This window comes from Lagopus muta, chromosome 8, assembly GCF_023343835.1.
Source record: "Lagopus muta isolate bLagMut1 chromosome 8, bLagMut1 primary, whole genome shotgun sequence".
Classification (NCBI taxonomy): domain Eukaryota; kingdom Metazoa; phylum Chordata; class Aves; order Galliformes; family Phasianidae; genus Lagopus; species Lagopus muta.
The window spans coordinates 625,001-637,629 of NC_064440.1; the positions used below are offsets into that span (position 1 = coordinate 625,001).

The following is a 12,629-nucleotide window of genomic DNA, read 5'->3' on the forward strand; positions in this document are numbered from 1 at the left end:
TGCAGTGGGGAAACAACGCTCACTGGGCAGCAAAGGCTCATTCTTCCTGAAGAGCGCTTTCCCTCCTCACCAGATGCAATCGGTTCCTATTTGACACAGGAAACACCCAGTTTGAGCATCGATGCTTTAAAATTAATGCTGCTATGATATTCCGTATCGTATCTCCAAGGCAGGCTGCGGTGTGCTGGGAACACAAGGTGCCATAAATCAGCGTTTCTGAGCGCACAAAGGCAGGCAGCCCGCTGCCCAGCGCCGGCTGGAAAAGCTCCCGTGGATTTCCGTGTCACTTCAGCACTCAGCACTCAGCCTGGATCGCTGCCCACGGCCACTGCAGTGCTGCAAAACACTCGAGACAAGGATGATGACAGCAAACGTTTTCTGACATATTGCTCGCACGGCGCAGATTAGATAAAATTCATCATCGTGGTTATTCCCCTCCGGGGTACCGGCACTGCTCACTCCTGGGCCAGGAGGGGCTGCTGGGCTGTGCCCCACACCCTCAGCACTGTTATCACAACAGGGGAATGGCCCTATTGGGAGGGGAAATTCAAACCTATAAAATGATATACGGAGATTGTACCGTTTGTGTTAAAAGTGGTAACAGCTTTACTGATTTACTGAACATTTATCAGCACGTGGCAACCTGGGCCGAACCTGACAAGGTGAAACGATCCGAATAGATTGTGAAATCTCTTCCACTCATTTCTATTGATTCCAGCTAGGATAAAAATCCATCGGTGTGCCGAGCAGCACTCAGCCTCAGGTCTCAGTGCAGACAAACAGCTGGCAGGACAGCAGTGCTGTGCCACACCATGCCTGCTGTTGACCCCTCACCTTCACATCCCCACACAGCACTGAGGTCTGGGCTCAAGTGGGAAAACACAGTCACAGTGATGTCAGGTGTGCTGATGAGTGCCTGTGTGAGCATCCTGCTTCTAAGGAAGTTGTGCAGGGCTCGCTGGAGTTGTTTCTGAGCCGCCGTAACAAACTGCCCGCGAACGGAGCGCCTTTCATCGCTTTTATTGATTCATGCGTTTGGTTCTTCCCCAGTCAAAAACAAGGCACATTAAATACATCCTCTTATTGCTCTATAAATGCATGCGGCTCATTCTGGATATCAAAAGTAATAAATAACGGCAATAAAACACCAGGACAGTTACAAAAACGACAACCCAGCCTCAAACACAGCACCGCACAGCTCAGCACAGAGCATCCCCCCAGCACAGCACAGTAGTGCCAGGGTCAGACGTGTGTACACACACACACACACATACATACATACACACATACATACACACGCTCCCCAGCCAGGCATGCAGCTCTCCAGGCACCCACCACCCAGCGCTGCTTCCCCACCTGGGATCAGAACAAAGCAGGGCAGCAACATCAGTGCAATCACATGGAGCAAAGCAGAAGAGCAAAGAAAAAAACGCAAGCAGATCAAAACCAACAACCGACACCCCCTCTTCTCCCCCCCATGACATTCCTGAAAGCAGAGGCAAGGTGCTGCACTAAGCAGCTGTGCTTTCCCTGTGTGCAGGCACAGTGCTGTAACCAGCACTCAGCCTTGTCTGCACTCAGGGCAGCTGTACAAGATCCTGCTGTGCCACACAGGAGCAGAGATCCATGAGAGTAAAGCACCCACGACGCAAAGCAGACTCCTACAGAGGACGTGCGTGTAGCCAAGGAAACCCCAAAGTCACATTCTGCGTGTGGCATTACCAAACCAGCAAAGGACATAAATCTGGGTGCAAAGCAGAACATCCTGGCTTTACAGGGAAACTTGCAGCGCTCGTTCTTAACAGTTCCATCTACAGAAGAGTGGAGGAGAATTTTTCTTCAAACCATACAAGTGTTATTTAATATTTTAAACCTTTTTCTTTATGTAGTCTGGAAAAGGTCTCACTACTTTCACAGATACATCTGTTTAAATAATACAGTGAACCATGGGCTCCCACCCTGCCCCCCCCGCACCTCCCTCCTGCTGCTGAGCCCAAAGACACCCAGTTCCACTCCATGCCGTGCTGTGTGTGATGTAAACTCTCTTGCCATGTTCTTATTTGAGAAGGGCTTTAGAAAAGCGAAGCTGCATGGAGTATGTGCACACTTTACTTGAATCTTCTGGAACACACTCAAAAAAGTTAACAGTAGCACAGAAGCCATTCATAAAACACCTTGTCAAACACTCACTCACCACTCCCCTGGGCTGTGCCCAGTGCTACAGATGTCACAGCAGAACGGCCAGAACCCACAGCAGCACAGTTCTGGTACAAAGCAGCTCTACGACATCAATTCAACATGCAGAAACCATTTGGAAAGCATCTGAGACAGTATTTCTGGAGAGAAACCTGGAGACGTTTCACCACTCGTTCAGACTGACAGGAACTCAGGTGAAGCTCACCCCAGCTCTGGTTTGTGTTCGTTTTAAAGGTCTGCTTCTCAAAGCTCTGAGTTTTATTTATTCCTAAAAGCACTCTCCCTGTCCAGCCCCGAACACCCGACTCACTCAGCCACCAACACTCCTCAGTCCCTCCATTTCACACATGCAGTCATTTTCCCTTAAGATACAGAAGTAATCTCTGCTGGCTGTTACCGCGCCGTTTCCATTAGTGAAAGCGATGACATCAGTTAAAGATCAGATTTTACACAAGGAGGAATCCTGAGCCCTTGGAATGGAGGGTCCTGTTCTGTCAGCTGGTATTTATACTCAAGAAATCTATGAAATCTAATCTGAGTTTTTAAATAAATTAAGACTTATGTTATCAAAACCATCATATTTTACATATTTGTCCCAAACTGGAAACAGTACAGAGCACTTTACAGCATAAAACACCCCCTGCAATAGAATGCTGCCAACTGAAGGAAGCTGCTTGTTATTAACGTGGAGAAAGGGAAGCTGTCCCCCAGCTGCTCGCTGGGTTATTATTGGAGTGTTGGTTACGTGTTGTTTTCCAGCTTTGTACTGCTGATACTTGTGTCTGGCCAAGTACTGTACTGCTGAAATAACTACACACCCCAAGAGAGCAAAGCCCAGCACCTGTGGAAGGGCAGTCACTAACCAGCCCGCTCCTTACTGTACCTGGTACCCTCAGCAGGTGAGTTTCTGCTCCTTTTGTGAAGCTATCTCAAATCCCAGGCACCAGCCTTCCCTCTGCTGCCCTTTGTTGAAGCAGACAGATCAGCAGCTTTTAAATACTAAATGCCTATTTGCAAATCTCAATGCAACGCTCCCTTTAAAGGCAGGAATCCCTTTTTTTTTTTTAAAGGTAAAGGTGATCTAGAAGTTAATGAGCAAGGCAGTACGTGCCATGTGCTTGTGCGTGCACCAGTGTTTCCAGACCATATTCCAGAACCCCTGTTGATAAACTCATATGTCTGAAGCGTACCCCATCCAAAAGGCCACATACCGGAGTATTAAGAGCTGTACAGAAAACCATTAGTACAGAAAACAAACGCACCCACGTGTTTTTTTTTACAGATATCAGTCACCTTGAACGAGCAAGGACATTCGGGAGCACTGGAATGTTTGTCAGCACATGCAGCTGTGCTGAGCTACAGCCCTCCGCCGCTGCGGTCCACCGGGATCACCACGCGCTGCCGCAGGTTCTCCTCAGCTGTCTTCATGAGCACGGCCAGCCTGCTGCCGGAGACGTAGCCCTTCTGAATGGCACTCATCAGCTGGAAGAACAGAGAGAGCACCTCAGCTTCCCTTCCACACAGAACAAAGGTGGGTGGCACAGCCCCAGCTGCACTCCCAGCTCCTTGGCAGAGCAGTGGGGACGCCAGCCCAGCCCCACAGCACGGGCTCAGCTCCACACAGCCGGTCAGTTTGTCCAAGGGCACATGGTACATGGCAGTGACAAAACCATTTGTCTACCGAAAAAGAGAAGGCTCTGGGGAGACCTCATGGTGGCCTTCCAGTACTTGAAGGAAGCCTATAAACAGGACGGGGAACGGCTGTTTGTGAGGGTGGACAGTGATACGACAAGGGGAATGGTTTTAAACTGAGACAGGGAAGGTTTAAGCTGGATATGAGGAGGAAGTTTTTCACACACAGGGTGGTGAGGCACTGGCACAGGTTGCCCAAGGAGGCTGTGGATGCCCCATCCCTGCAGGCATTCAAGGCCAGGCTGGATGTGGCTCTGGGCAGCCTGGGCTGCTGGTTGGTGACCTGCACACAGCAGGGGGTTGGAACTGGGTGAGCACTGTGCTCCTTTGCAACCCAGGCCATTCTGTGATTCTCTGATACCAATAAAGCAACACTGCTGCATGCTTTGAAAAAAATCTCACATCAAAGCCCATTTTCATTTTCCAGAAATACCAACAAATGTGACCTGTTTGGAAGTAGCAATGCAGCATCCATTAACAGCGGTGCCATTTAACCACGTGGGATAACCCAGCTATTCCACAGGCTCTCCCCCACCCACACTTTTTTTCTATTCCCCTCTCAGTCTGGAAGTAACAAACAGAAGAACATCACTGCTGATCCAGCACTGACCCCGGGTTGCACCCCTCATATTCACAAACCCTTCTTTGCAGTGACAGGATACTTGACTTCCACAACTCTTTCAAATCCAAATTATTTTATAGACTTTTAAAACTAATTTGCCTTTAAGTCCTTGAAACTGGACACAGCACTACCTTAACGAACACAGACTAGTGCTAGGGCTTTAGTTAATTCTTCTTTATCCCACGGATAAAGTGAGCATTAGACTTGAAATTGCACATAGTCAGCTTGCCAAAGACCACTATGCAAAGCAACCAGCACTTACAAAAAGCAGTTTCTGAGTCACAGTGAATGCCAGGAATCCTTCAGATTTCTTCCCTTCCATAGGGAAGTCTATTACTTCTGCAGCCAGACCTCTATAGGTTGGTACTGCATCTGAGAAACAGGAATGACTCCCCAGGGAGGGAAAGGGACAGATCCAGCCAAGGCTGAAGAACCTCCAAGGCTGTTGGGGACATTCTGGCCACCCTGTGAGCCCCGAGCAAAGGCAGATGCTGCAGTCAGGAAGCAGAGGCCCAGAGCTTCCCTCCAGCTGCTCCCCTCCCCCTGGTGACCCACACCAACAAGAAGGCTCCAAGTGGGGCAGCCCTTCCATCACACCCATTCATTCTGCCTTACCACGCACTCCACAACCAACTTGCTGTGGTTTTTCCCACTACGCTGCATGCTCTGTGGGAAAGGCACTCCTGGAGGAGCGGGCTGACCCTTCGGCACCACCACAGGAACAGAACTTTCATATGCAAGCCTTCAGAGAAGCAATCGCTGCCATCAGACAGCTGCCTGTGCCAGAAGGATCCCTGAGGAAACGTGGGCAGTAACGCTACAAAGCAGGTGTGAATAAAAGCAAAACTGGCTCGAGTTTTCAATCAGAAGCACCTGTTTGCACAAAACGCCGACCAGTTCGGCCTGTGCTCCATCTGTGAAACACCTGCAGCACCGCTGAGCAGCTCTCCCAAGGCGACCCAGGCAGGCTGGCAGGCTGCAGTGGGTCAAATGCAGCCACTTGGCATCGCTCTGCTCCCACCTGGATAGGGAGGCAGCCACTCTGATACAATGTGTTCCTATATTCTAATATAAACGTCCACAAATATTTGCACACAGCTTTCCACAAGCGTTCTGGCAGTACAATGTAATTACTTGAAAGTTTTCAGAGAGCAAACACGAAAGTATTGAGAACTGGCTTAACAGATCCATTAAAAAACTAAACAAACACCACGTGTATTTTGTTCTTTCCATGGCAACCTGCTGTTCCTCTTATTACCACGCTTCCCACTGTGCTCTGTGCAGCACAGCAGCTCCCTGTGTGCAGCCCTGGCTCCGCGTGAAGGAAGTGCAAAGTGCAATGCAACCTCGCTGCAGTGCTGGGAGAGCACTGGGAAACACTCAGGACGAGCCTGTAACCACAGAGCCACTCAATTCAAAGTAAAGTGACTTTGAAATGACATCAAAACAGTGACCTGTCACTTGTATTTTAGAGTTGGGGCAGGAAACTCCTCATGAGGCTGTTCACCAGAGCAAAGCAAAGCAATCCACAGCAGGCTGTGTTAGTTGCTTTGACTTCTTAACCACAACGTCTCCAAGTGAACCCAATTTTCAATCTACCCAAGCCATTACAGGCAGTGTTTTGGTTTTTTTCCCCCCCAGTCTGAAGTTTTCACATGCAAAAGGACACAAGAGGGAGACCCTTCCCAACAGCCAGAAAGCCACCTGTGATATTCAGTTATTTCAGTCAGATGGCTCTGGGGAGCTTTTATTTCATTTTACAACTAATGCACATTTCAGTTAGCCAGCTAAATCGCTGCATCTTAGGTAAATAAATAGTCCTTTTTTCTAATGCTGGACACAACCTGTGAAAATTTTCTGCATTTAGATTCAACAATGCTCCTCTTATCTACAGCTCATCTCAAGAGAGACAATTACCATTTCCTCTGCCTTGATCTTGTTTGTTTAACTTGACACAGTGAAGAAAGGGCTGACATTGACCAAAATCCCCAGCATTAATTTATCTCATGTTCAGCATTCATCATTGCCACCACGTAGCAAAGACATGGCACTCACTTGAAATACCACACCAAGAAAGACTCCACAAAAACAAAGCTGATTAGCAAACTGCTTATGCAAGAGGAGGACAAACATTCAGTAGCACCTTTAATTTTCTTATTTTAAAGCCCTGCAAAAAGCAGACATACAGGTTGCCAATGCAATGTCCATACAAATGGGGGTATCTCTCAACCCAGGAGTTACAGTGGGATAACATGGATTACATGTCTTCTGACCATAAGCTCCTCCTTTGCCATTTTCCAGGCTATTTTGAACACTGTAGTCATTTCTAACAGGTCAGGCATGTGTCAGCATGCACAACTACAATATATCTTCCAAACAAACAACCATCTTACTTGGAAGGTAATTAAACATAATTTCTGCATAAAAAAAGCCAAGTTCAGATCTGCACTGTGGCAGACTTTGAAAATTTGACCTGCTCTTTGGGTTCATTGCTTCTGCCCAGAAAATATCCTTGAATTTGGAAGGTGCTTAAAACCAGCTGTGTGCATCATTCTGTGCTGTGCTCTGGCAAACAGCATCACCAGGACTGTGGTACCCAACAGCACCCACCTCCTCCCCAGCACAGCTCTTCTGTGGGAGGAGGAGGGGGACTGAGCACCTGTGCCTACAGCTACAGCACTTACAGTTTCTTTGCAAGAGAGAAATTCTTACCTGCAAAAACTCAATGAGCTCCACCTGCCCGTTCTTGTTCAGATCTACTTCATTCAGAATATCGTGGAGTGTTTTTTCATCAATCTGCACACTGATGCTCTAGACAAAAAAAAAAAAAACAAACCCAAAAACCCAACTTTTAGCAGGGTCAGGTAAGTCAATGTACATAACTACCACAAACCTTCCAAAAAACAACCATCTTATTTTGAATGTAATTAAACATAATTTGTGTATTAAAAAGCCAAATTCAGATCTGCACCATGGTACGCTTTGCAGTCTGGACCTGTTTGATAGACAAAGTACACCAGCTGCACTGCTCAGCACTACTTAAGCCACATTGCAATTAAAAACAAAGCAGAAGGAAACTTTACCTCCAAGACGCGCTGCACATCCAGTATAGTAATAAATCCTTTCTTCTCCTTGTCAAACATGTGGAATCGCTTCTTGTACCTGCAAGATAAGGATTATCAGTGGACAAAAATGACACTCGATGTTGCTAACTCCCAGCAACCCAGGAATCCCTTATTTCACTTACCTTTCAATATCTGAAGGCACTAGAGTGATTTCAGAGCTGTCTGTTAATTGGTCAGATTTCACTTTGTAGCCCATTTCATAATACAGAAATTTTCTTGCAGCTTCAAGTTCTTCCTACAACCAAAAGGAAAAGTCTTCTTGTATCTGAGGAAGAACAAGTTCTTCCTTACACAATTTATTTGCTCCTTCCACTTCACTAGAATTTTCCTAAGGTCCAAAAATTGAGCAAGCAGTAGCTGAAAAGTATTAAAGAGTTCAACTTTGGCACCTTTTAATCTTGAAAAGGGATATCGAGCCTAGTAAAGACCTCCAATTGCTGTGTAAATGCTTTTAGGATTACGCTGCATGCAGGAGCACTGAGCAGAGGAAGCAAATGGGGACCTTCCAAATAATTTAGAAGATAAAAGAAGTTAAGGAACTCTGTATCATCACTTTTCAAAACTGCCACAGGCTGCCCAGTGAGGCTGTGGATGTTCCCTCCCTGGAAGCACTCAAGGCCAGGCTGCACGGGGCTGTGAGCAGCCTGGTCGGGAGGGAGGCATCCCTGCCTGCAGCAGGGGGTTGGAATGAGATGATCTTAAAGGTCCTTCCAACCCAAACCACTCTGATTCTATGAAAAAAGAGTGATACAGACTGCAAAATCTTTCTCTTCTGAGACAGACCTGTAAGTGACACTGAACTAAATACTCATTAGAAGTAGGACTGTAATGCCAAGTCTGCCTCATTTTTAAAGTTAAGGAATGCTTTCACTCTTCCCTCCACCTGGCCAATACCAATTCATTTCACAGCTCTCTCGATGAAGACTTCAAAACACCAAATATATCCATTCTCTCAGGCATCACTGAAGTTTTCCATTAATTTCATTTGTTAACATGGAAACTACTTAAGAAAAAACAAAACAATTCCAGATGAAAAAGGCCCTTTGTACCTTTTTTTTCTGCTCGTTCCAGTTAAGTTCTTTCCCCATTATGTCTACGATCCTTGGCAGAGCTTCCTCAGCAGCCTGCACGTTCAGGAAGGCCAAGCGAGTCCGCCGGGAAATGATATCCACAGCAGTGCGGGCATATTCCTTCACACCATAGATGACCTGCAGGAACAAGGCAAGGAAAAAACGTAGGTGAGTCCATATTAGATATATTTCATGTTACATTATGTATTTGTAGTAAAACATTTCTTTCACGTGGGATATTAGAAAAATGTTCTTCTTCGAAAGAGCGTTCAGCTGCTGGAATGGGCTGCCAGGGAGGCAGTTCAAGAAATGTCTGGATGTCGTACAAAGGGAAGTGGTTTAGTGGGAAATACGGGTGGTAGGTGGGCAGTTGGACTGGATGACCTTGGAGGTCTTTTCGCCTCGGTGATGCAATGGTTCTACAGAAAAACATTAAGCACGATCAGGTGAAGTGGCAAAAATGAAAACAAAAACATCTGAATCTCAAAGGAAAGGGCTTGTGAAGGTATTTTTCAGAGCGAGATGGCCCTGCTCTACAATCTGCTTCATTCCCAAGTAGCACACAAGCATGATGCAGTTTTTCCACATACCTCAGCTTCGATATAAGGAAATTCAGACACAAGACGTTTTCCAACAATAGGCCATCTCTTTCCTGTAACTTGGGCTATTTTGGCCACCTCGAAAGCCTTGTCACCATATGTAGAAGCCAGATGTTGAGCCACCTATGGAGTTGAAAACAAGTTCAGCACGCTTTTGAAAGCACATCAAATACATGCATTTTCTATTGTCTCTCATCACTAATAACAAAGATGCTGAATTGGGTTCTGATGGTGTGAGAGGAAACTGCTAGGCCTTTGAATGAGTTAGACCTATGCTAATGAGGTTGGTGGACCAGCATGTGGCAGGGGGTTGGAGATTCATGATCCTTGAGCCTTTCTGTGATTCTGCAATGCTGCTATGTACGTATCCAAATAAATGACCGTGGTGCTTCAACTCTTCTACTTCAGATGTGATCAGAGAGCAGCACAGGTTGGTCGTGCCTAAGGAAAGGAGCATTCTAGCATCTCATAACATTTTAAAGCAGAAAACAGTTAAGACATTAGGAAAATATTGTCTTTAGGGAAAGAACAAAACCATCCAACACAGAAATATCAGCACATGAACAGTAACAATGGCTCACCTCGCTTTCAAGTCCATAGTCCTGGACCAGCCTAATGTAGAGAGTGGGGCTCCAGTCCTCAGCCCCTTGGAGCAGCAGCCCAATCGTCTTACTGGAACCCGCAGGCAGATCGTGTGCCTGAATAGCAGCATCAATGGTATCCTGAGCCATGGCACGGTACGTTGTCCATTTCCCACCTATAAGCACACATTTACTTCTTTATTTGGGGAAAGCAAGGGAAACATGAAGTTGGCACAGGCCATGTATTTTGTCGTATTACTTTTACTAGAGTTGTTCTGACAAGCCAGTCACACTGCTACAGACACACCACTACCTAGCTGTAGCAATGCAAAGCATCACTGTGCAAGAAGAATAGATGTTTGCACATAATGCAGTGGGGAAGCCCAACAAAAACAACAGCTGAAATGAACCTCCCCTACCTGCTATGGTGACAAGGCCACTGTCACTAACAGTAACAACGTGGTTCCGGCATATTGACTGCGTGTCTTTGGAGTTGGGGTCGGTGACCAGAGGACGAATGCCACTCCAGGCTGCCAACACGTCTCCTCTTCTCACTGTCCAGAAGAAAAAGGTAACCAAAATCAGTCAGGAACTTTGTATCTGTATTCATTTCCCACCATCTTATGGTCTCTGTAGCATTACCTCCAAGCAGTGTGAAAAACAGCACTGCCCTTCTCTGTATCAGTACTGCTGTCTGACCCAAAACAAAGCCCAAGAGAGACAGACCTGTCTGTCACACTGGTTAAGAATTCGACAGAAAAGGGAGATTCTGGAACTGATCCACCATGAGACTCAGCTATCAGAGTCACCGATCAGCTCAGAAAACCCTCAGTCCAGGACAGAAATCCCACCACAAACAGTGCCCAGTGCAGCACCAAGTCTTATTCTCCTTGCTTCTGTGGGCAGGGCAGTCCTTACATGGCACTTCAGAAACCAAAATAAAGTCTGCTCCTACAACATTTGCTTTTAGGACTTGAAAGCTTTTAGCACAGTGTGGAATTTATCAAGAGGAGAATCTGGAAAAAATAAGTGATCTTTATTCACAGCCTCTGTCAGAAGCACGCCTGCATCTGCTAGGCTATAGCACATCCCCTAGGCCTGTTGCTCCCCCAGGTCCCCAGCATTTGCACAGCAACCCCAGAGGGCCCAGGTGATCTGTCACAGATCATCCAGAAGCCCACGCTGTTCTGAGCCACCTCCTCCAGCCCTACCTTCCCAACCATACCTGTTTCAGAAGCATTTTCCCTCTTCACAAGAAGCCCAACTCAATGGCCATTTTCATGCCCCCATGCTACTCCTCTGCTCCCTGGCAGTTACTGCATCCCAAGGGCCAATCCTGGCCTTCCACTGAATGCGAAAGAATAAAATCTGAAGGCAACAAGTAGTAAAAAAAGGTCCTTAACAGTTGCAAGAAAAAGCCCTAGCCTCTGAAAGGGACTTTCTTCAGGAATATATAAAACATGGAACCAATAATCTCATGAAATTCATTTTGTTGCTTGTTAAATTCACAATAGTAAAAATTGACCAATTTACACCGAAGCCCCAAAACAATTTTTGATGCAGCTTTCAAATAACTGATAACTTCAAAATCGGTAACAGGGTGTAAAAATATCCCCAAAGAACACAAAATAGATTTCAGAAATCAATGGTGCTCTGCCAGCATGTTTAACCTGCCAAAATGAAGTGTTAATCACAGAAATAAGATACCATATTACATTTATAAACTAATGAAACTAGAAAAAGCAGCATGCGTGACACTATAATTAAACAGTTGGAACACATCCAAGCCTGTGTAAGTTGATAACCCTGGCACTGTCTCCGGCAGCAAAAAGGCAGGTCTGCAGTGAGTTGATATGGCCAGCACAGTTGTTAATTCAATAACAGGCAATCTATAAACACTGCTAATTGCAATGTGAAAACCAGTGTGCACACCTAGGTAGCTTCCTTCAAAAGAACCGAACACTTCATAACGCACTTCTGTGAAAAACCTCGCAAGATTTCTGCCTTATTCAGTCTGAACACCACCAGCTACCTGCCTGCCCCACCATGCTGACTGGCATTGGCTTCTGCACCAGAAAAGCAAGGGTACATTTCCTCAAGGCTGTTTGTCCCAAAGCTGTACAAGAGAGCCACCGAACTGTTCATTTCAGGAATCTGGTAATCTAATATTTCCAGCTGCTGGACAGCAGGTTTCCTAAATCCCAGAGATTGCAGTCCTCCTGACAAACAGTGGTTTTCAGATTTCTTTTAGCACTACTGCAACAGGAGCACAGATGTTTTCACATAACCATTAAAAAAACAACAATAAAAAGCCCCAACAAAACAGTAAGCCTCACTACAAAGTAAGGAAATCTCTCACCTTTAAACTAGCACTAAGGCCAAACAAGCCAGCGCCTTCCAACACAGGTGTTCTCAGCTCAGTTACCGAGGTCAACCATCACCAAGTGATTTTGATGAATTCCCCTTTCTGCCCATCATACCTCCCTCTTCAACCAAGAGCTGAACTATCAGGTATTTACCACACCAATAAATAATTAAGAAAGCATCAAGAAAAATGGAAGACAGAGGAAAAGTCAGAAGAAGTCTTCCTACAATCAAAGCAGAGGATTCTACAATACAGCCGTATGGACACACAACCAGCCCACCCACTTCAGCCAAACCTTGCATCTGCCACCCAAAAAGGCCAGAATGAGTCATCTGACAGCAGCTGCCTGTTAGATGAGAGGCACATGAAATCTGCACGT

General features: G+C 46.1%; 1 protein-coding gene across 4 annotated transcripts in view; it reads right to left on the bottom strand.

Annotated features, from left to right (window-relative positions):
* Positions 1-3,242: 3,242 nt before the first annotated feature.
* GPD2 (glycerol-3-phosphate dehydrogenase 2) overlaps positions 3,243-12,629 on the bottom strand; it is a 50,444-nt gene continuing 41,057 nt past the window's right edge. For all 4 annotated transcript variants that reach the window (XM_048952793.1, XM_048952796.1, XM_048952797.1 and 1 more), the window contains exons 10-17: positions 10,305-10,439; positions 9,886-10,061; positions 9,296-9,427; positions 8,685-8,843; positions 7,758-7,870; positions 7,594-7,672; positions 7,223-7,321; positions 3,243-3,678 (exon numbers count right to left, since the gene is read on the bottom strand). In XM_048952793.1, the coding sequence (XP_048808750.1) occupies positions 3,553-3,678; positions 7,223-7,321; positions 7,594-7,672; positions 7,758-7,870; positions 8,685-8,843; positions 9,296-9,427; positions 9,886-10,061; positions 10,305-10,439 (1,019 nt within the window). In that variant the 3' untranslated portion in view covers positions 3,243-3,552. The remainder of the gene's footprint in view (positions 3,679-7,222; positions 7,322-7,593; positions 7,673-7,757; positions 7,871-8,684; positions 8,844-9,295; positions 9,428-9,885; positions 10,062-10,304; positions 10,440-12,629) is intronic.